We start from the raw sequence: 24,784 nt of genomic DNA, 5'->3' as shown, positions 1-24,784 counted from the left end.
AAGAGTCAATACTGAGGACTGAAGGTCTGAGAGAGCTGCTAGCGAAGCAGGAAGATGGCTGTGGGCCAGATGGAGAGATGAGCTGATGTGGCAGGCTGGAGCTGCATGGAACAGTCTGGCTCAGCTCCATGAGAACTGTTGCACAATTTGGGAGGCCTTCGTCAGGCAACGACTGAAATAACAGTTTTGATAGTGATAAAAACTTGCATGGAATTCACATGGTCTTCGGTCGGCATTGTTTGCCACACTTGCTTCAGATTTGTCAAAATGTAAACTGTGCTGCCTGATATCAGAGCAGTTAATTGTAATGCCTCTAGAGAGGTGTGGGCAAAATGCTACAAAGGCAGTTGGATTCAAGAACCAAAGGGTTGCTGGTACATTATAATTCATTGCTTTGTTTAATATAATAGGCATTAAAGATACTGCACATATCATGTGCTAGTGCAAACATGACATATTTTAACTGATGTGTAACTTGAACCTAAAGATGTTTACTCAGAAGTAAGTAGATTCAATGGAACTATTTGCTATGGGAGTTTGCATAGGACTGCAGCCCTAGCCTGCAATCCTGAACCCACTTCCTTGGGAACAAGCCCCATTGAACATAATGGGACCTATTTCCATGCAAACACAGATACGATTGGGCTGTAAATGTATACTTCATTAAGCTTGGTGGTTATGAGATAAGTAAATATTTAACAGTGCAGTTATAATTCTTTTTTGAGAGAATAGCACACTCTCTCTCTCTCTCTCTATATATATATATACAGTAATGTTGTTTACAATGTAGCTTGCAATCTATCCATTTGCATTTTTTGGGATTCCACCCCCCACCCCATTTTTTCAAAGAGCTCAGGTTTATTCCCAGTTCTAAATAAGGAGTTACAGCTGCTGGGAAACCATCCTTTGTTAAATTGATTGATTGCTAATTGTTTGGGATGATTGGCCATTTCCTCAGTGGGAGCTAAGAGCTAGTTGTTTTTGCTAGAGTGAACAACTTACGGTACTTGTACAGGTGAATTTTGAGACTACTGTTCTATAGGGGCAGTTTTGTGTGTATTAAATGGAAGTAGTTTTGAATTTGGGAAGCGAGTGAGCCAAGGTAGGCTTCTATTCTGCTCAGTTGGCATCCAAAATCACAGAATCTATTCTAGGAGGGTAGGTTACAGTGATTTGTCCATTCCCAAACCATATCAAGGGCCTAGAAAATAAAAGGCTTTCCTGTATCTCCTTGCAAGCATGTGTTGTCAGAGAACAAAGAAGGAAGAGCAAGAATTTATTTACTCCATAGCAATAAGAGTTCCCACACCATCTGCAAATTAGTAGATTGGGAAGTTTAAGAGTCCAGTCCTTTACTAGGGATAAATAGTATTGGAGAAAGCATAGCTATATTTACTTATGGCACAGGCTCCCAGCCGCATTTTATGCTGTCCCCAACATATTTCATTGCCTTCCATCAACTTCTGAAGTTAATTAATTAATATCCTAATTAATATCAATTTTCATTGTATATAGCCAAAGCCCTTTACAATAGAAGACAGAGAATAAAATAACTGAAGATACTATTATATCATCTAAAATCATACACATAACCTGTGGCAGTTTACAACATAAAAATAAATTTACAACAATATTTTAAAAGACTAGAACTTAAATCAGCAATTGATAAAATTTCAAAGAATTCCAGCCTAGTAATCCCTAAAATTAATGAAAGAACACAATTTAAGGCTACTAAAAATAACCAATAATAATTCAAGGCCAGTCCACATACTAGATAAAGCATATTTGAAACAAATGGGCTTTCAAAGCCTGTTTAAAAGCCAGGACCACCACTGAAAAGGCCATGTCTCTTACACCCACCAATCTATCTGATTTTATTGATGGTCCAATAAATGAGGCCTCTGATAACAAACTTGCACCTGGCCTGGTTCATATGGATGTAAGTAATCCTTCAAATAACTGGCTCCAATGCAGTCATGTTGAGTGGCCAATTAAAGATGCAAAATGTGCCCTACATGCAAAACTGTAGTTCAACAAGATTTTGGACATGCTTGAGCTCTCTGTCCCCCCCCCCCAAGATGTCGGTTTACTTGGGTTAACTAGATCTGGAAAAGGCCTTGCCCCAGTTATGAAGGGGGGAAATTGCATAGCTCTGGTCCAAGCATCTGCTTCTAAACAAGTTCAAATTTATTTACCTATTTAGAAAATGTCCTAATCACGCTATATTCAGAAGAATCTCAGGGTTTCTAAGTGTGCTAAGTGGCTACAAGGGAAAGGGACCACATGGTGTGGTAGTGGTACTTTTGAGCATGATTTATTCTCCCAGGGAGGTTCATCTAGAGCCTACTTGGATATCATTTTGGCACCAGGTGAAGACACATTTCCTCAGGCTTTTTCCTCTGCCTTCCCCCCCCCCCGCCCTTGAAAAAAATTCCCCACCCCTGCTCTGCAGGAATACCTGTCTAATTTTGTTCTTGTATTGATTCGGAGAGTGAATATTTTCTTATTCTACCAGGCGTCTAGCAATTTGAAAAGTATGATTTAGTGTGCATAAATCATTGCTGTTGGTTGCTAGGACACAGATATTTTATTGTTAGCTTTTGATGTGTTATTTTATTCTGTTGCAGTGGTAGTCAACTAAGTTTTACTCAGAGTAGATCCGTTGAAATCAGTGGACCTATTTTAGTCATGCTTATTAATTTCAGCGGGTCTACTCTAAGTAAAGCCTAGTTGATTACTACCCTTGGTCTTGCTTTAATTATGTATTATTGTGGACTGCCATGGCTGCAGTAAAAAGTTGTACCTGCTAAAAGATTGATTTGAATGTTTTTTCTTTTTAAAAAATACTTTTTAAAACGCATGCTATTCAGATATTTTCTCATAAACCTGCATTTAGAAGGTGAAAAATCTCCATAACATTTTACCACACTTTTAAAATTCTATGTGCTTCTTCAAATTAATCTGATGTGGATTATTTACCTCCAAAGCTAACAATTAGGATGGATATGTTAAAGAAAAGGGCTTAATACACATTTAACAATGGAATGTGGTGTTCTAAACTGACATCCTTGATTGTGCACATGGAGCCAGACAATAGGCAGACTACAAGTATATGATACTGTGTTTATGTGCAGCCTGGCAAGTACAAGATGGTTGAAGCCTAAAGCCATTATAGAGTAATGAACCTGTGTTAAGCTATTTTTGTATGCTTTGCAGTTGCAAGGGTAGTCCAGGAGGAAGAGTGGAATAGTGTGTAATTTGTCTCTGGAAAGTTCAGGTTGAGACCCTATTTCTCCCACAGTCTGTTGTATGACACTGAAGAAGTCACCTTAGCCCATCACTGCCTTCAAACCAGCTCCTTACAAATGTTCTGAACATAGGGAAGAGACATGACATTCTGGTGGTAGGCTCTTTGTCCAACCTACATGTATTTGTTTCAATACAACCAGCACCCCTGCAGGGATGTCTAAACTGTAGTTTTCCTGATGCTGAATTACAACTCCCATCAACATGACCAATGCTTGGGGATGATGGGAGCTGGCAGTCTAGCCAACATGTTCATGACATCTGAAAATGCCCTCCTGTATTTCTGCAAGGACACAGGACGTATATTAACTCTCTTCTTTGGTGATCACTAGTAGCCGAGTAAGATTGTCTTCCATAAACACGGTTTTAACAATGAGTCCGTAAGTGACTGTGGAGTCCAATTCTGGATGAACTGTACAAATAAGGGGATAACCAGGATTGTGGCTGGTGGTCCTACACCCAAACCTCCTTCACTATGAGATGTCAAGAGAGCTCTATAGCCATAGCCACCTCTACATGACTGGGAATACTTTGTAACCAGAGCTCCTTCTGGCTGATCACACTTATCCTCTTTAGTCAAGGTGAGAATCAGCAGAATCTTGCTACTGAATTGGGTTCGCAGGAGGACAAACGCAGCATGGGCCACTTTGCTGATTAAAAACCTCTGAAAAGTAGTTCTGTATCTATACCCACTCCAGCTCTTTGCCAGTTTTAGTTACGCTGCTCCCTTACATCTTCCAATTTTAAGCAGATATAATACTAAGGGGGTGACATAATGCAGAGGTAGCGAGCGGCACGTTCCCTGAATTCAACTAGAAAAGAGGAGTGGTAGCAAGCGCTGCTCTCTTATGCTCCATGGGATGCTCTGAAGGAGGAATCCCTGCAAACCAGGGACATCTGGAGAGCTTAATCCCAGTCTAGACAAGACCGGGGAGAAGCCACGGAGCCAACTCCGGGGGCTGGGGAGAGCACCGTGTACTCGCCGTGCTTATCCTAGCCTGGGAAGCCCCCTACCCCCCGCCTCACTAGGGCATTTGCGACGCCTCCTCCCCCACCCGGGCAAGCAGGCGTTTCAAATGGCGGCGGCGAGACAGGCGGGCGATCCCAGGGAGGAGGAAAAGGGGCCGGGCCGGGAGAGAGGGCTGCTCCAGCCATCGAGGACTCGGCACTCCAGACGCGAGGACTCGAGCCCCGAGAGCTTGGATGGCTTTGGAATAAATGTCTCGGTGTTGGTAAGGCGGCCATTTTAGATGGGGAGCGGAGCGGGCGGCTGGGAATAAGGGAAGAGCCGTCGGAGCTGGAGGAGGCGGTGGCACAAGCAGCGGCGGCGGCACCCGAGAGAGACGGACAGGTACCGGGCTAGTTTCGCGGCTGGGAGGGCGGGAGTGTCGCAGCCGGAGCCCCGGGAAAGGGTTGAAGTTGTCCAAAGAGATGGGGAAGGCGCCGTCGTGTCGAGGCGTGTGTGTGTGAGTGTGTAGCAGGGGGCTAAGAAAGCCCGGAGACACTGGGAAGGGGGCGGCCGCCAAGGAGCTGCTTCAGCAGCCTCCGTTGTGCTCGGCGTCTGTGCGGACGGAGCCGCCCAGGTTGGACGGCTGCGTCCTCCCGCGAGTCCCGCCTGCCCCGAGGCTGAGACGGGGATGCTGCGCGCTCGCCCGGGTTCGGCGCTGGGCTTCTTCTCCCTATTCCTCGCTGCTCGCAGTGGCGTCGCTTTTCTCCGGCAATTTAGACGGGGCGCTCAGTTTGCAGCTGCTAAAACTGCCTCCGTAGTCAGCTTTTGACGCTACGCGACTGTAGGGCCCTACCCACTTTGAGTTTGTTTGCTTCTTGCTTGCTTTCTCCTTCCTCATTTGTATTTTTTATTTTTTTTATTCTGGTTCGGGTGAGGAAAGCGTGCTGTCCTGCCCCTTCAGGGAACGGGTGTGGGGAATGAGGCAAGCAGCGCAGGCTTCTCTCTTGCTGGCGTCCAATAATGTGATGCAGCAGCGGCTCCTTCACGACGTGGACAAGGGTAGGAATGGATGCAGCTGCCGTCGCTGCGCAAGTCAGCGCTTTTCTTTTGCCGGGTTGATGCTTTCAGGCTGGGTCTTCGGGCTCCTGTTGTGACTAAAACGTCTGCCGATTCAAAAGTAGCCAGCGCTTGGTCTTTTTCTGCCATGAGTTGAAGTTATGCAGTGGGTTAGTTATCCGGAGCCGGTGTGGTTTGAAATGCGTTTGCCTGCCTCCGTCGTAGCTGCAGCATCCTCTGGAGTCTGGACGGAGTCTTCTGCGTCCTGGATAGTCTCTGAATTGCATTGGAAAGAATTTGAAACGAGCGATTAGAAACTTTCAGAAATGAGGTCATCGCTGGGGAGTGAGGAGAGGTTGCTGAATGGGGATTCCCATATTTTCCCCGTGTGTGATCCAGATATGTTCTTGGTTGCTTTAAGAAAGGTGGAAAAGAGGAGGCAGTTTAGCAGCTGTATCACAGCTTAATTGCTTAAGTCTGTGCAGGTAAGTGAAGGTGAAGACATAAAAAACACCTGGGGAGAACTTCTTTCATCAGTCTTCTGGCTATCTTTGTAGAGGTAGGAGACAAGGAGTCTTTATGCAGCCTACTTAGATTTTCTTTGTCATGAACTGGCATTGATTTGTGTATCTCACATAGTTAAGTAATGCAAATCAAGTCAGTGATAAGCAGGCTTGTCTTGAGTTCCTTTTGTTGGCGGTGGTTGTTTTGGCTTGGAGTGGGAAAGTACATGATTTCTATTTCTGTAGTCTATTACAGACTATTTCTAATGAGTATTAGCTGAGTCATCAATGTTTACTTGAAAGTCCCACTCATTTAAGTGGCTTTACTTTCCAAGTAAGTATCCATAGGATGGTAACCTAAAAGTCAGAATGACTTTTAAATACTTGAATAGCGTAGACTTGGGAAAATTCGAGTTTTAAAACACACAAAGGGTGCAATCCTAGGTAAGCAAATATTTTGTAATGTGTTGCATCTATTTTGAGAGAGAACATAGCTTTTCAGAAGATACCTTATCTAATGTTTTGCGTATTTGTTTATTTTGTACATAGCCAAAATAGAATTCTAGGCAGTTTACAAGCATATAAAGTGCCAAGTCTAATATCTGGAATTGCTGGTCAGAGTATCTTGAATAGAAGGGCTTTAAAAAAATCTCTTCTAGAAACCTTGGTAGATGTGATGCCAAAGTAGATAGTCCTAGGCTAGGCCATTGGTTTGCCTGCCTGAAGCTGATACATGCTGTAGTGTCCTTAACTGTGCAGCACAGTCCAATGTTGCATGAATTAGTCTCCACTTACCTGGGGGTAGGCTTCATTGAATTCAGTAGGACTGCTAAGTAGACAAAGTTAGGATTAATTACACTGCTAATCATGTATTCTTCTGTTTTGAAATTGAGTGTGGAATCTGTGATCCTCCAGAGGTTGTTTGACTCAGCTCCTATCAACCTAGCCAGCATGGCCAATGGTCAGGGATGGTTGGAGTTGTAATTCAGCAGCATCTGGAGGGCCATGGGTTAGTCATCCTGGTCCAAAATTAAGATTTAACTTTTAGTTAAGATTTTAATTTCAAGTGGTGTAGGTTATGCTTCTTGAATAATTTATTTTTTGTACATTGCTATTTTGTTTGGAAAGCTGCTGCTGTACAGATGTAAAATGTTTAAATAATTGGCATATGATGTTGCTAGATGCTTTGTATACCATGCCGAAATTATTTTACTGGAACAATGCAATAAAACCACTTTACATTATTCCAAAACCTCCTTAAGCATGAGAAGTTATATGCTATAGTTGTATGATGAATACCCTTTCAGAATTGAGAATTGGTTAATAACCTCTTTTGACAGTAGCTGATATATTCATTGCAGAATATTGTTGCTGTCAACCTAACACTGGAAGTTTATTGCAAAAATTATCTTTGAAGTTTTTGATTATAATGTAAATATATTTCACTGCTCCTTTGAGAAGTGCAATAACAAATGGATCCCTAAATTTGTTTGCAGCTATAAGTAACACTGTGTTCTGCTGCTGTACTTTTGGAGCGGCGGCTTTTGGGTTTTTTTAGGCAAAGCCTTGACTGTTCCTTAGATGGAGCAGGAAATATAAATTTGATCAAAATAAAATAAAATATGACTGGTTTTAACTTGCGAAAGTTTTGGATAGTTGGCATTTCAGTTACTGTATATTCCATTTTAGGTTACTGTATAGAGTCAGTTTGTTAGATGATGCTGTTGTGTGTGTGTGCAGCATTTCAGTGCTGCATGAATTATTTTAAGTGTATGGCAGTACTGTTGTTTAGTGCCCAACTTGGTGTTCCAGTGCAGTTGTGGTATAACCAAAATTGCTTGAGATCTGGCAAATCCTAATAAAACTATATCAATAAGCAATGTGTTCTATTCATTGTACATAGTATCACTTTAGAACATTTGGGACATCTTGTATATTTTTAGATTGTGAACTGAGTGAGGTTGGTTTACTGAGTTACTAGATGGGTGTGGTACTAACAGTAATTAAATCTGGTTTAGGGTTTTAGACCCAAGGGCTTCAATGTGGCATTTTACTTCGTAATTTTTCAAAGGGAAGAGAGTGAGCTAAAATCTTGAAATTAGTCTTGACTTTGCTTAGCTTAATAGTAGACATTTATGCTAAGAATGTGGTGAAGGGAGAACTAAATGGAAGAAGGGAGAGGGAGAATTGCATCTTTTTGTTTCTTAATGTTAGTTGGCTTGGAAAGGGCAAGGAGATTGTTCTCTTTACATGCTCAAACTAATTTCTTAACGAGGTATAGATATGGTATCAAAGCCTTTATCTTAAGGTGTACTTTCTACTGTTGGCTTAACCACAGCATACTGTAAATCATAGGGCTTTTTGCTAAAACAGAGAAGCAGTTTTTTCATGGCTATAAGATGTATCTATCCTAGGTAATTGTGGATACAAGTAAGTGGACACACATTTGTACCAGCAATCCTAAATACTGCATTTGATTTCTCAGCTGCTGCAATAGCTTTGGTTTTCACCACCATGAAAACATGGCCGTGGCATATTTATGGAGCAGTTCAAGTAGATAAATAGGTACCACTCCGGCGGGAATGTAAACGGTGTTTCTGTGCGCTGCTCTGGTTTGCCAGAAGCAGCTTAGTCATGCTGGCCACATGACCCGGAAGCTCCCTCGGCCAATAAAGTGAGATGAGCGCCGCAACCCCAGAGTCGGCTATGACTGGACCTAATGGTCAGGGGTCCCTTTACCTTTTTACTGAGGAATATATATCCCTTCCCCCAAATATACTTAGTAGCTCATGAGAAATCTGTTACATACAGTACTGTAGTCTGTGTGATTTGGTACTATTTTGATTTCTAGTGGTTATACAATGAGTATTTAGGATGGTTCAAAGTTTCGCCAAAGTCATATTCTTAGGAAACACTGTTGGGAAACTTGCTGTAGGTGAGGAAGAGGATGCTCAACTCATGAACTGAAGAAACTTTGCTCTTTACTTTACTTCTGTCTTCCGTACTGATGTCTTGCAGTAGAATAAGTTATAGTTTCCTCTCCCCACTCCACCAAACTGTATATGGACCACAGCCAACCACAAATGAACAACCACACCCTAGGCCAACCCCAACCTCTCTCATCACCAAAGGAACACAAGTGAACAGCAAAGAACGTGCACAAGCAACGCTGACACCAAACCCTACATATAGTAAGTAAAATAGAAACCCCACCCCCACCCATCTTCCCCACCCCTCCACCTCATTCCCCCTTTTCTTCCCAATGTCTCAACAAATGAAACTGATTTGTAAAAATGTTACATGGAAAAAAATATATATGAGAGAGAACACTGCGCGCACACACTTGTAAATCAAGAAAATCTTTAATAATAATAATAAAGACCAAACTATATATGGGTCCCACCAGTTGTGGTGACTGACAGCTCCCCTGTTACTGAAATCCTAGGAGAAACACAAAGTTTATTGTGCATCTGTAGTTGCATTTTATTTGGAGGATCACAAGTGGTGTTACACTGATCAATATTTGGAAGGACTTGTGGCACTGTAGAAGTGAATTTTAGCTATGGTATGCCTGAATCAGACAAGAGATATGGATGACCAGGGTCTTATATTTTTACATGTATGTTTATTTCCTGAGATCATACAAACAAATGGGTCCTGAAATAGGATTTTATCTTGGAAAATATAAAGAGCAGAGTTGAATGACGATGCAGAGTTGAGTCTTCCTTCTCAACCTTCACAAATTTACGGTGTTAGCTGCAGTTCATATATATATGTAGCCAAAGGGTTATAAAAAGAAAGCCAGCTGATGTTGCAGTCTAAGCAGTGGCCATATAGTGGAAAGATTCTTCATTGGCATCTTCAGTGGTGCTATTTTTACCTATTCTAATAGATCTGTCCTTGTGATTTTGAGCTAAAGGACAGTAACTGAAACTAAGTTTTATTTGCATTGCAACAACAACAACAAAAACTGAGGAGGAAAAGAGTATGGCTAGCAAATACCTTTTCATATCTCTAAACATGGCACAGGGCAATGTAAAGTGATAAATGATTCTTTTATTTTGTTGTGTTGCTGACATAATTTATGTGTTTCGTTTTTACCTGTTACTCCTGTTGATTTTTGAATAACTTTCCTGAAGTTTGTTTTGTTTTAACAGCATTGTACTGAAACACTAAAAGAATCATTGTCCAAGCTATAATACTTGTATACTCTGGATTATTATTAATATACAAGATACTTTGCATACATTATCTCAGAAATTTTACAAAAGAGAAGGTGGGCTACCAAGGCCACCCTAGGGCTATCATAACTGAGGTGAGCTTTAGGTGGAGTGGGTGGCCTTCCTGGCTTACACTCCCGGCTAGTTTACAATCTCAGTATAATATGACAGTGAATGAATTTAGGCAGACATGCAGGGAGGTGTACATTGGCTGCTCTGTTGGATGAAAATATTGAATTAATTATAGACTTTTGAAGTATGACTTGATTTTGGAATGTGTTTGCATGTGCATTTATTTCTGGATTGACTTGTCTTGAATCGTGTCTCTTGCCGCTTTAATACTAGCTAGCTTCTTTTTCTGCCAGCTAGTTCCTTGTATATGTCATTAGTTTAATTCCTTTTCTTTTTCTTAGCTGTGCAGTGTGGTTATCTAATATCACCATGCAATTCGTTTCCTTGTAGATGCAATCAACTATGGGACCTACATTGGTGCCTTCCAAGAGTGTCTTGGAATGTATATTTGCTAATTAGAAGTTGACCTTCTAGCAGTATCTTAGAATGTGTGCAGTGTACATTAGTGTTCATACATGTGTGTGGTCCCAGTCATTCCGCTTGTTAATATGGATGACAACTCACAAGTTGGGTGATTATATTTATGGATGGCAGCAATTCACGTGATTTGCAGCTGTTAGAAAAAAATGCTGCATTCATCATACAGATTTTAGCAGTTTGATTTCCTGTTTTACTTGTTACTTTTATCCCTAGGACTTGTGTCAAAGATGAAATGTGTTGTTGGAGAAATGTGTTGTGTGAATTAGCACAAACTTTGTGGAATAAGGAGGAACACTTTTATTTGCTGGCACTGCTTGGGATATTACGAACTGGTTCATTTATTATGGAAAACTGTTCAGTTTAGCTTTTGGTAGGTACTGAAAGATTAGTTTGATTTCATACTAGCTTTAGGCATGATCACTTTATCCAGTGGGTTTTACTAGAGTGTGGTATCTTTTGATGTTTAAAGAGAACAGCTGCATGGATCTTCTGTGTAGGGTGCCCTGTGATCACGTGCTCATAGAGTATGTATGCTGTACATACTGTAGCTCCTAACATTTCATTGTCCAGAGTGCTGCTGCAGGAATGAGTAGTTTAGTTCTGTCAAGTGCTACAGAATGTCTTCTAAAACACCTAATTGATTTCTGGACTTGACTTGACTCAGGTGCATTTGGGATCCATAGCAGATCCCATATCTTATCTGATTTATGGTTTACCCTAAATAGAAGGAATGACTTTAAAAACAGAATGAACATACCAGCATTATCTTTAGATCTTTCCTGCCTGTATTTTATTTTAATCTGTGTTGAACCATTTATTTGTTTGAATTAGACACACCTGTTTTGTAGTCTTTCTAGAAGCTCTAATGGTCCAAAGCTAGCTTCAAAGACAAACGAGCACATTTGCACACTATGCTGTCTCCCATATGTTCCTATAGGCTTTTGCCATATGATTGGGGTAGCCAGAAAACTACAAAGTATAAGCATATGCTGAATGTTTTTGCTCATTAAGACCTGCTCTAACTGAGGATTGTGGGAAATATGATGTTCCAATAGCTAAGTAAAAGCTTTTAAGTGTTGATGGCTGGCTTATGTCACAGGTTCCTCAATGGATTTTCCCTCTTAGGAGGCTTCACTGAATTTATTAAAGAAGCTTTTGTTGCAGTAATAAATGACCACCAGACATTGTGCCTCTTCTAAGTAGCAAGAAGACTCGTTGCACGGCTGGACAGGGACTAGGGACTTTATATTTGAGGTTGTACTGCATGTAGCTCTGCCTGTCCTGTTGACCTTGTTTTGATGTTCTTATTTCCTAGTACCAACAATCACATTCTTCAGCAAGCTCCACCCATGGTATGTAGCAACATGGGATAGTACAGTAGATAGGGCTAGGCTTGTGATGTGTTACGGTACTTTTAGTCCTGTGTGTGAGACCTCAGTCCTGGGGGCACAAATTTGGCTCTCTGTTCCTCTGTCTGGTCCTAGGGACTCTACTCCCCCTGGCAACAACCTCTTTCCCCAGGTCACACCCTTCTTGAACAGGCTGGAATGTGCTATTGAACTGTGATGGTGCCTCTTCCTTGCCTGGATGGAGAAGGGGAGGGGGTGGTGTGTTCAAACCTTTGATTTTTGTGTAACCAACTGTAAAAATCACAAGGTGCATCCGTTGCCCCACCCACTTTTGCCTCTGGTTCCATCCATTTTTACCTCTGGCCACCCACTACTGGCATGCACGTCCTGGAAGGTTGCTCTCAAGGGAATGTAGCCCTCATTCTGGAAAAAAAAAGCCCATACCTGGAAGTACTGGAACGGGTTATTTCTGGGTTTGCCGCTCGTGCATGCGCAGAAGTGCTAAATCGCGCTTCGCTTTGCCCTGCATCCTTTTTGGCTAGCGGCTGCGGCTCCGGAATGGGCCCTGGTTGCAAAATAAGGTATGACTGTATTGTGAATGATGAGAAGTTGAGTCAAGAACAAAGAAAGTGGATTGTAAAACACCCTGTACATCTCCTGATACTGCTATGGGTCCCTTGATATCTGGGCAAAAGACGGAGTTATTCTGTCTTCTGCTGCTGGGCATAATTTGAAAGGCTATTTTAGGCAAACTTTTTAGGTGTGTACCGAGTAGAAAGAATTAAGTAGTGTAACCAGATTGGGCAGAATATGATTTTATCCTTTTGTAAATTTTGCTACTTGGTATTCTGAATGGAATGTGTGTGTTATGTTAAGCATGTCAAAAATAAAAACCAAGTTGAAATTACTCTTGCTGAAACAGAGAGGTTGATTAGTCATAATATATTGATGTTTCTTTCAGAGAGATTGGTTAGTCATTAGGTTGCCATATCTTCACATAGTAATGTTAAACTTTCTCTGTCTATTGGCATATTGAGCTCAGCATTATGCAAGGAAATTATCCAAGGTCTGTCTGACATGATTATTTTAGACATGATGTAAGAATACATATTTCCACAATGGGTGCAAGCATTGCTCTAGTCAGGAATGGAAAGCAAAATACCGGTGGACAAGCAAAATACCGGTAGAGAGAGATGCAGGTGGCCCTAGGAAATACACATGCTGCTTTTGTTGACCTGATCTCAGTCTTTGGCAGGATAAATAAATAGATTTTATGGAGAAAACTAGAGTTAGGATGTACAAGACACCTGTTGATTCTAATTAAGAACTTTTACACAGGCACCAAAGTTCATATTAGAGTACAGAGAATGCCAGTTGTCAGAGGAAATTGGTTCAACCAGAGGGGTAAGACAAAACAGTTTACTAGCCCCCTTTTTGCTCAGCATATATGTGAATGGCATCATTGATCAACTAGCTGATAAATCAAACTTTTTAGCAGTTGTTGGCACATGGAACTAAATGTATTGCTATTCACAGACAATGTGGCTCTGTTATCCCAGACCCTAACTGGCATGAGGATATTGTTGAAATCATTTGGGGAAGTATGCAATAAGGAACAGTTATGTGTGAATTATGCCAAGACTAAAGCAATGGAACATAAATGGCAACTAGGCAGTAATCAACTGGAATAATCAAATACCGTATTTTTCGCTCTATAAGACGCACCAGACCACAAGACGCACCTAGTTTTTGGAGGAGGAAAACAAGAAAAAAATTATTCTGAATCTCAGAAGCCAGAATAACAAGAGGGATCGCTGCGCAGTGAAAGCAGCAATCCCTCTTGCTGTTCTGGCTTCTGGGATAGCTGCGTAGCCTGCATTCGCTCCATAAGACGCACACACATTTTCCCTTACTTTTTAGGAGGGAAAAAGTGAGTCCTATAGAGCAAAAAATACGGTAGATATAATAATCTGGGGGTATGTTTTGCACGAATAGCCTATAGAACTGGTAGATTAATAAACTAAAAGTTCAATGTAGTCGGTGTTAAAATTTGCCCGAATGAAGAGAGTAAATTTTGTGGTGCTTGTTTTTAAGAGTTTTTGCTGATTAGGTTATTCCTCAGTTTTACATATAAGAGAGAAATCTGGGGAGTTCTGGAACCATATTAGTTGGAGGTAGTATAGAGTAGATTGATTTATACTTTATTTGGTCTCTCACTAGGAATGCCGTGGTAAGCAGTTACTGGTGTCGGTGATCCAGATCCAGGGCAGCCAACATGGTCCTCTCCAGATGTTGTGGACTACGACTCCCACCATGCCTGACCATTGGTTATGTTAGCTGGTGCTGATGGGAGTTGCAGTCCACAACATCCAGAGGGCACCATTTTGGCTACCCCTGTGCTAAACAGTAATATTTAACTTTCTTTAGTCTTTAATGAAAAGTAGATCTTTTCCAAATCAGCAAAGGCCATTCCATGTAGCATTTACAATGAAGTTGACCCACTCATTTCCTTATTGTTATTGCTAACAAGGGCTCTTTCACACCCTATAAGTATCATGAGAGGGATCCAGATTTGGGACTAAGATCCAGCAGGAGGGTTATGCAGGGTGAAGAGAAGGAAGGCAATTTTATCTGATTTCTCCTGCAGCCCGCCATCTCCCCACCATTCCACCTCCCATGCTGTTCTGGTCCCTCATTCTTCCACTCCTGCGGAAAGGAGGAACCAGTGAAAATTACCTCTCCCCACCTCCGCCTAAGTGGAAGTGTCCTTTGAACAGAGTTCTGTTCACAGGATGCAACCCAATATGTTTCTAGCAATATTACGATTGCTACTATTACAGTAACATGATATAGAAAAAAATATTTATACAGGGTTAGAGCACCTGTGGAACCTTTCATTCTGATTTGGAAAGATAAATGCCTCTGAACCCTAAATATATTATAGCTAGCTCAGTAGTAACTAATCCAAAATCTATACATGTACATAATGAAGGCGGTATAACTGAGGGGAACTTGCAGTCTAGCATGTTTAGAATTTCATTGTAAGTTGACATGAATGGTCATAATTTTATGGCAGAAATAGTAATCTAATTAAAATATTTACATGACTACATTATTTGGAAATTAAAACATTCAGTTATACAAGTTTTTCAGTGTAGTATTGGATGTTAAATGTGGACATGCTGAAAGACTTCTACAGTATAGCACCTCTGAATTATATTTAAATCTGTCCACTGAGACCAATTCTTTTCTCTATAGAAAAAACACATTTAAAATACAGGCCTTCATTTCTGAATAGTTGGTATGTGTATACAGTGAGGATTTTAAAGGATTTCTCCAGACATCTTCTGGACATGCTAATTTATGCATCTATTAAAATCTGCTTTGAAAGCCTACAAATAGGTGACTAAGGCATCTGTCATCACTTTGGCAGTGTGGATGTTTTGTCTTTGGCTTAGCTTGAGTGATGCTAACTTTTATCCGCTTAGACTGTGAATATTTTTATATTATTACTTTCACAATCCCACCATTCTTTCAAGGAGCTCAAGGTGTTTTACATGATTCTCCCTTCTCCATTTTATCCTCACAGCAACCTCGCTGAGCGATTATAACTGACTCAAGGTCACTCATTGAGCTTCATAGATGAGTGGGGATTTGAGCCCTGGTCTCCCAGGTCCTAGTTCAACCCTAATCGCTATGTACCTTGGCTCTGATTGACTATTACTGACCGTTATGACTGGAATCCCATCAGCGCTGAAAGCAAACAAACCAATTTCATCTATAAAAATATTTTCTCAACAAATCATATATGAAAACAATTCGAATCTAATGCAGATACAGTCTGTGGATACAAATCTCCTCTTAAAAGGACTTGTTAGAAAAAACGAGGGTCTTCAGTAGTCACTGAAAAGACAATACAATATGTAATGGGGGGTGGGGTGGAGTCCAAAATATCTGGTTCCCCACTATACTATACAGGCCTTGAATCTTCCAAAAGTGTGTCTGATCAGGATTCAGGTGGGAAATGGTAAGTCTAGCTGTGTTTGGTTTTGGAAGCCTTGTGGCACATTTCAACCCCAGAGCTGAGCAAATTTATTTCAAGCTTCTTGATATAACATCTTAACATATATCAAAGATTTCAGTTAAATGGAGCTGCCTAGAATCTAGAAACTAAATGTGTATATTATCATATTATAACCTTTAAAAAAATGCATATAGAGGTAACCTCCCCGTTTCACTCTTAATGAAGCTTAAGCTCATACATATACATCAAAATTAAGCTGTGTTTCATTATGTGCTGATGATTAGCAAATATTGTCATTGAACATGAGTCCATAGCAGGAAAGTTGGCTGCTTTGTATGTACCAAGAAGGGCAATTGAGAATTATGTGCTAAAGAATATAGCCAACTTGTATATTTTCAGAATATTATCTATAGTATATGAATTTAATGTATCTGGTGTGAGCCTAGTTATGATGGACATATTGCATTTGGTGTTCTTAGGGCTGGAGCACATAACTACGTTTGCCATGGCAGTGATGCTGCTGAAAACAGGAGCATGGAAATTCATAACATGATCACGGAGGTCCACACAGTAAGTATTTCTCTATGTTAGGAGCAGGATGATGGTTTTGGCAGCATCCCAGTGGCAAAGTGTAATGTGTACTCCAGCCCTTAATCTGGAATTATTACCTCAGTTGTGAAACATTTGTTAGCTGTTGAATATAGTGAGGGTTGAAAAGGAACTCAGGCTTTTTGCATGTGTTGGATTTTCAACTGTTACCATGTGCTGCCATCTTCATAAGAAGGAGAGTTTAAAAATTTAGTACAATTATTGGGTTGTTATGCTTTGACATGCAGGGGTTACAAGAAAATATACAATATTAGTTTATATGTGATCTTTGAGCTATACAGCCAGTATCCAATGAAGTAGTTCTGTTAGCACAGAACTTCCCCTCTCTCTCCTACAGTACTCCAAAATCTGTTCAGGGGTTTCCCCAACCCTCTGGAGCAAATTTGGGAAGGTGTAGGGAATGGAGAGAGGAGTTCTGTTGCTCAGCTAACTATCTTGTTGTATAATGTCCTGTTTTCCACACCTTCTTTAATTCTCTCTCTCTGTGTAAGTGTGCCTCCCCCACTGTGTAACAGTAAACCTTTCACATTTTAAAACCCTATCCTATTATGTTTTTGTACTTTTTATGTTGTAATTATATATTGTGAACTGCCCTGAGATCTATGGATGAAGGGTGGTACAGTGGTACCTCAGGTTATGAACAGTCCTGCTTACGAACACTTTGGGTTACGAACTCCACAAACGTGGAAGTAGATGTCCCGGGTTGCGAACTTTGCCCTGGGATATGAATGCAATCTGCTTCCGGGGCCTCAGGAAGCCTATGTAGGGAATGCATGCCTCGAGTTAAGGACGCTTTGGGTTGTTTTAAGAACGGACTTCCAGAATGAATTAAGTTCGTAACCCATGGTACCTCTGTATACAAATTGTAGTAGTAGTAGTAGTAGTAGTAGTAGTAATAATAATAATAATAATAATAATAATATCATCATCATCATCATAGGATTTCATTAGACCGCCTGCTACATTTAAATCTGTTCATTTTAGTGATTTTGTTTGTTAGCTACCTTTACCTCTCAAGAAAAGGTGGGATGGTTTTATTAGGGAGGGTGAGTGTGTAGGATAAAATGTATACTTCTTCCCACTAGTCATTATTTATACTTCTGTTTATAGTTTGTTTGCAAGCCGCAATGTTTATCATCTTTCAAAAATTCACACACATATATGTGTGTGTGTGTGTGCGCGCCCACACATACACACACTGAGACTAAGTTTGCTATAAGAGTTCTGTACAGCTTTTAGGGAAATATATTTGTTGTATTTTAGAATGTAGACCCCACTGTAGAATTGCTAGCTGTCACCTCAGTGACATACACACATAAGTTTCCCCACAAATCTTTTAAATTAGCTTTTGGTGTTGCAGTTAAACCAGTGAAGATCTGCCTGTTTCCCCAAACTACATGCAAGTATGACAGGACTCCTTTTCTTTTTCAAAGAATGATCAGGAGTAGAAAAGTGGCAGTAGTGTTTAACTTTGTCTTTTGTTCCACTTCTCTCCTTCCTGATATTTTTCCTGCTTTGGTTTCCCCCCATATGTGTATTGGAGGTTTTTCTGTTCTAAAAGAGCCATCGGATTACAGTTAGGTGTATTGTGTGTGGTGTATATTTTATGTGTAAAGTGCATAATTTTGAGGCTTAACAAAATGTTAGTTCATTATTCGGCTCTGTTTACAAGTTTGTTTAGGTTTAAAATTTTGGGTTTAGCGCAGTGATCCTTGTTCCTGCCGTCCAGGCCATGGGGCACTCCTCAACCATTTGTCTTAATTTGGAGTGTTTAATTGGCATATTATGGAGTTGAGCAAGTGCTGTGAGTTTTCTTTTGGCACATGAGAAAAAAGGAGGGCTGAAAATATTTCATATTTGAATGTGTGGTTATCACATATTTATATACCTGAGGAAGACAGGATGCTTTGTTTTCTCCCTTGCCTAATCAAAGGTGTCTTTTTGTTAATGCATGTCAGGTTCTCTTGGGTCATTTTTGCTTCTTTCTTTTAAACATTTTTAAAGCTTCGAACGGAAAACATAAAATACACATGACAAAAATAATTTTTCAATTTTTTTTTTTAGTTTAAATTGGCCAAGTTTGAATTTCTGCCTATAAAAATATTACAGAATTTAGTTTATTTTATATTTAGCTACTGAGTGAATTTATTTGTGATGTAGTAATTAATGATCTGGATAATTCTTCCTCAATAAAATGTTTCTTACTCTGCTCAGTAGATGCCCTCATGCAACAATTCTTATACTTATAGCTAAATTTTTATCCCAGTCTTGCCCATGGTTGCTTGGAAGTGCTAGTAATATCAGTAGCAGTTTAAAGGGAATATCTCCTATATATGGCATATCATCATACAAAAATGACAACCAGAAATAATGTAGCAAAGGAAAAGGTAGCAAGGAACTTTTGGTATACACAAAGAACTGTAAAAGAGAAATAGTTTCTTTTGCATAATGCAACCAAACTAGTAGTCTACAGAAAGTTTTAAACAAGACAGTGTGCCAGGATTGAACATTTTAAGACATGCTTTTGTCTTAGGAAAATTGCAGATTTGATGCTTGTAGCCTTGATGCTTGTAGATGGCCATAGTTTTATAGATTGCAATGATCAAAGAACTGCCTCCATACTGGCTACAATGACTTTTTTCCAGAACTTGCATGACTTCTTATGGGGACTGTTTCCTGGGCTCTGTTCATTGTGCTCAGTTAACTCATGTGTATTTGCAAGACTCAACATTGACCTTATCTAACTTTTTTAAATGCAGAGTTGAAAAGAACTACCAGTCTCCCAGGTGCATACTGACAGGAGCCTGCCTGAGGTGAAAACTCTTAAGTGAAAGGAGTAGACTCTGGATTCTTAATACATTGGAGTCCTGCTCTACAACTAGTTTGGTAGGTTGGCTTCTCAGGGTAAAGGGGTTAGGGTTGATGGAGAACCAAGTGTCATACTCTCAGTGTGAGTTTGTTCTCAAGCACCCTCCTCACACAGTAGCTGCTGCAGCTGCTGCTTCTCCCTTGGCATGGATTAATCTTACTTTTCTTTCCTTGGTACAGTTTCTGACATGGAGGGTTGAGAATTGGCATTGGGGAAGGAATTATAGATGCCAATTGTCTAGCAATAACTCGCTGTGCTAATCTACTTCCTTCCTCTGTTTGCAGTACTGTGGGGAAAAGAGTCAAGATTGCATGAGTGAGAAAGTAGCTGCCCCTCTTCTTTTGACCTTCTGTTCTTGCTGTCTGCTTTATTTATTTTGGATATATTTCGGCTGCATTTCAGGACAGAGTCCACTGAAGGTGGCTTACGGAACATAAAACACAAGAAAATTACAATTCCAGTATGACACCGTATGAAACTGGTCACACAATGTAAAATCAAAACCCATAAATAAAAACCCCCAATAATTTAAAAGCCAGCACCAACTATATAAAATAATCTTGGTTGAAGGCCATTTAAGAGACAAGAACTGAAGAACATTTTGAAGGCTAGAACTGATGGTGCCAACTCATATCCCTTGTGTGGGAGTTTCATAGATCAGGGACCAGCACTTGAAAATACATTGTCTCTGGCGCATGTTCATTTAGTTGACAAAATTTCAATGGGTTTACTCTTGAGTAGAACTTAGGTGGGCAAATGAAGAAAACTATCAGTGGATTGTGGTCTGTAATAGATTGAATTTGGCCCAGCAGTCTGCTTTCCTGTCACTATGTCTGAGACTTATACTTGATTATATTTCTCTGCCACTTTTCATTCAGATTAATTCCAAAGCGATTTACAATCAATAAATAACAGTAACATAATAGAGCATCATAAATGTAGCAGAAATCATACAGAATAAATAACAGACTAGTAAAACATTTACAAATCATCAAAACAATTAGCATCTATGAAACACTTGTTAACAAAACTACTAAAAAATAAGGTAAACATCACAGTTACAACAAAAATAATATTTTAGGATTCACAAAGTACTACAGCTAACTCTTTGTCTTGTCATTACTTTAAGTTATTCCAACTGTTTGCTTGATTATTCTGTTGTATTAAAAAATAGCATATCAGACTCCATTTTAAACTGGTGTTATGGAGGAGTAATCGCTAAATTAATCCAGAGTATGTTGTGTTTCAAGTAGGGAGGTGAAATCTCTGTTCAGCTGTGTTTTGTTACATTTGTGTCATATGCTCCCGTTTAGGCACTCAGAATACTGTTTTAACCTCCCAACAGCCCATTGAGGATAGTTAGACTATGAGTTATTTCTCCAAAAGCCACACAGTGGATTCAATTCAGAGATCATGTAAGAAAAGTGAGGCATTTTTTTGCTTATTTGTCTTGCATGGATCCCCCACCCCCAATTTGTTCTGGCTGGTTGGGGAACCCTCTGGATTAGTGTGGGAGGGTTGTATGTGGGAAGGGTATTTGTGAAAATTGCCACCTCCTCTTTCTGTCCGCGGGAACGTCTGCTGCATCAAAGGCCCTTTCATGAAGGAAGGGCAACTCTGAATCCTAGGCCAGTGGTTTTATATCAATCAGGATTTGAGCTGGATATTCTTACATTTGAATGAGCCAGCACAGCCATGAAGCTAAATGGTTGGCCTTCAGCAAGTTCCTCCCTCTGCCTGCTAGGCTTTTGAGATTGAATTGAAATATTCCCATATATGAAGGGAGCCCTGGAATTATGTTTGGAATATTAATGGTACAATATGATTTAGTGGTTAGAGTTTCAAGACTAGGGCCAGAGAGATTTGGGTTTAAATCCCCTTTCATTGGATGATGGCCTTGAGATGGTCATTGAATCTAAGCCTACCTTTCTTCAGAGAGTTGTTGAGAACTATAAAATTAGGGGAGAGCCATGTATGTCACTGTGAGTGCCTTAAAAGAAGGATGGAATGTGAATCTACCAAACAAACAAGGTAGCAAGAGACAAATAGAGTTGCTACCTTCACATGTTGTAGTAATAAGTTGACATTTGAACATCGATAATATTCTACCTGTGTTTCTGACCCTGATAAGGAAAGTGGTCAGAGCCTGCAGTTCAAAGCACTACTGTTTGTTGTTCACTTTTTTGACCTGTAGAAATGTTGACACTGGCAAGGGCAACAAACACACCTAGTTGGTTTTCTATTCCAGTAAACACAATTTGCAGATATGTGCAGGATCTAGATTAGAAGTGGGAAACCTGTGGCCCTCCAGATGATGTTGGACTCAACTTCCATCAGCCCCGGCCTGCATGCCCAGTGGTGAGGAATGATGGGAGATATAGTTCAGCAGCATCTGGAGGGCCACAAATTCCTGAACCCTGATCTAAATTTACAAGTTCCTTGATCTGCAAACACTTCTGAGAATTGAATTGCAAGGAACATTAGTGGCAACATGGCAATGGGAAATTTTGCATAGCTGCTTTCGTCTTGAATCTTTTCTAATTAAGTGCCTGTTTAGTAGCTTTAAAATCTGATTGGACAAGAAAACTGTCTCCATAGACTGCTTCAGCCAACTGGTTTCTTAGTGCATGAAAGATGTTTGAGCCCAGGCATGTCCTCCCCTCCAATTTGCCCTCTTCTTGTGTGCCTGGATTCAGTTCTGGTTTGTAGGGAGTTTTTGAACTGCACTTAGCTGGCTCTGATGTCACAGGAACTTGGTCGCTCTATGGAAGTAAACAATACAAGGAAGCATCTACCAAATGAAAGAGAGACACCACTTCTCAAGAAGCTAATTAAGATTTATCCTAGCCTGAACCAACTAATAACTGTTTATTAGCACCTTGAGATGTCTCTTTTTTGTACGTTTCTTATGCAGGTAGTTAATGGCTTGTTGTATCTGATGCACTTGGAATCCTTAAAATGTGCAATATGAGTTCTAAATACTAACTTTGCCAACAACTCTGAACTACACTTCAGATTTCCTACAGATCACTACCTCTTTTCCTTCCAACTGTATCCCTTTGCCTGCATTCTTCTGCTGCATTTTCTCTGCTCATGATAGGGATCCCTCATGGTTTTGTTTATGTAATTCTGGACAGGTATGTGCATTTTGGAATGGAAAATTTCCTCCAAATTTTCCAATATAAGTCAGTTGGAATCTGATACAAAATGTTTGACAAATCCCAGATCAACCATGTAATTGATTGTGTGACCTTGGGAAATAATTGTGCCTCAATTTTAACCTATAAGTTGTGATAATACAACTAAATGATTTATTTCTCACCCTTTAAATAGTGGGAAGGAAATCTAAATGTTACTGCTAGCTTAAATATTTTTAATCAGTTGATTAATCAACTTCAGCTTTAAACAATTAAACATCAGGACCCATTTTTGATTGGTGCAGTTGAGGGATAAAGGCTCTTTTTCCTTTTAGCCTGGTTTGATTCTACTATGTTACTGTATTAGGGACTGGAAAAGAAAATATACAATAATTTTCTGACAGTAAATGGAAACTTCTGTTAAGTTGTAAATCGTATTAGACCAGTATCAGAAAAAGGATAAGTATCCTGAAATTTTTATATGCAGGCTTACTTAAATACAGTAATTAGTCAACTGGCAGCTCAATCCTATGCATGTTTGCACCGAAGTAATTCCCATTATGTTCAATGGGCTTATTAAACTTGTAAGCGTGTAGGTCCACAATCTAAACATATTTGATGGCCTACTAAATTTGCAATCAAATTGTACATAGACACTCTACATATGAACCCCTTTCGTATGCTATTGATATGAAGGTGTGCTCACACACTAAAGTGAAAGCACAGTTCCCTCTTCTGAAGTTGGTTAGCTTCCCCTGTTGTCTATTCATTAGGTGTGTACATCTACATATGTAGGATTTCCACCTGTAGACATCCACACCTAATGTGAGGATAACAGGTGGGGCTGAGTGAAGCCCTGTGACCTCTAGGGTTGGCCAATAGTGTGGCCCTGCTACATCTTGATTGCATGACCACCCCTTTATGCAAGTAGCACTTCAATAGAGCTATACAGTGGACCCTCGGGGTTACGTACCTCTCTGGATACGTAATCTTTGGGTTGTAAAAGCGGCAAACCCAGAAGTATTTTTCTGGGTTTTGCCGCTTGTGTGTGAGCAGAAGCGGTGCCTCTGGTTACGGATTTTTCAGGGTGCACATGGACCCCTGGAACAAATTAAATCCGTATCCAGAGGGTCCACTGTAATTGAGATTCTAAACAAATATGTAAATTCGCTAACAATGTAGTCGTGAATCAGTGTCTCTTGGTACTGCTAAATGCAGACTTCTGGGAGAAAAAGCAGTTTACATTAATTAAAATAAAACATATTAAATTGATATTTAACTCTCATATACATATCTGTATATCAACATACAGTTTGATTCTATGGAGGGTTAGAGAAAGTTACATTGTCTTGGGATTGGCATCCCTTTAGCTGTTCAGTGAGTGAAGGCTTCTAATGTGCAGAGTCTAAGAATCTGTACTGTGTCACACATGCATCGCATAGTTTTCCTTACTGATGGACACAGCATGCGGTTGCAGAAATTTAGGTGTATATCTGTACATATGAACACTCACAAAAGAAAAATCAGCATAGCTGTTGACAAGGTTTTCTTGCCCTTGATTGTACAAATTATAATTCATTGGCCTATACCCGAGTACCACAAATGTTTCATTTATAGTTGAACAATCTAACTGTTTTGAGTTTTGCACTTAAGAAGACTTGTTTTCAGAATGTGTTTGTGCTTCTTTTAAAAGGTTTTACTGCTTTGACTGCTTCAATGGACCACATTCATGGGGCTTGGAAGGCTCTAACTGATGGAATTGGATTAAAGGATTCTGTCTTCAATGGATCCAACTGTATTTCACCTACTATTGTCCAGCAGTACAGCTATCAGCGTAGAGCATCTGATGATGGGAAACTTTCAGATTCTTCCAAGACAAGCAATACCATTCGTGTTTTCTTGCCTAACAAGCAACGCACAGTGGTGAGTCTGTTTCTTGTTTTGTGCAAGATGAAAGATTGACTGTCCCCCCCCCCCACTAGTGCATAAACATTCCAGTGCCCCAGTAGGCTAATAATGTTTAAATGTAGATGCTTCAGGATGGATACAGTGATGTTTTGTTCAGCATGTTGACCCAATATACACATGCATAATTTTGGGAAGAGCAATGAGATTTGTATCACTTCAATGAATATGTGATCCTGTCTCTTATGAATAGGCCCTCTGCTGATGAATTATTTTGGATACTAAAGCAGTGTTAGCCAGAAAAA

At 40.1% G+C, this 24,784-nt stretch overlaps 1 protein-coding gene across 15 annotated transcripts in view; it reads left to right on the top strand.

Moving 5' to 3' along the window:
* RAF1 (Raf-1 proto-oncogene, serine/threonine kinase) overlaps nt 1-24,784 on the top strand; it is a 68,128-nt gene that overhangs the window by 20,858 nt on the left and 22,486 nt on the right. For 4 of the 15 annotated variants that reach the window (XM_082211930.1, XM_082211927.1, XM_082211926.1 and 1 more), the window contains 3 exons: nt 16,439-16,529; nt 19,328-19,454; nt 24,268-24,497. In XM_082211930.1, the coding sequence (XP_082068056.1) occupies nt 24,291-24,497 (207 nt within the window). In that variant the 5' untranslated portion in view covers nt 16,439-16,529; nt 19,328-19,454; nt 24,268-24,290. Of the gene's footprint in view, nt 1-4,517; nt 4,658-8,832; nt 9,006-11,918; nt 11,939-16,438; nt 16,530-19,327; nt 19,455-24,267; nt 24,498-24,784 lie in introns of those variants that run through there. The other 11 variants (XM_082211929.1, XM_082211922.1, XM_082211934.1 and 8 more) reach the window with 11 other exon arrangements.

This window comes from Podarcis vaucheri (assembly GCF_965113315.1).
Source record: "Podarcis vaucheri genome assembly, chromosome: 2".
In the NCBI taxonomy this organism is placed as follows: Eukaryota; Metazoa; Chordata; class Lepidosauria; order Squamata; family Lacertidae; genus Podarcis; species Podarcis vaucheri.
The sequence above is the reverse complement of the archived record's forward strand: the minus strand, read 5'-3'. Positions and strand labels throughout refer to the sequence as shown.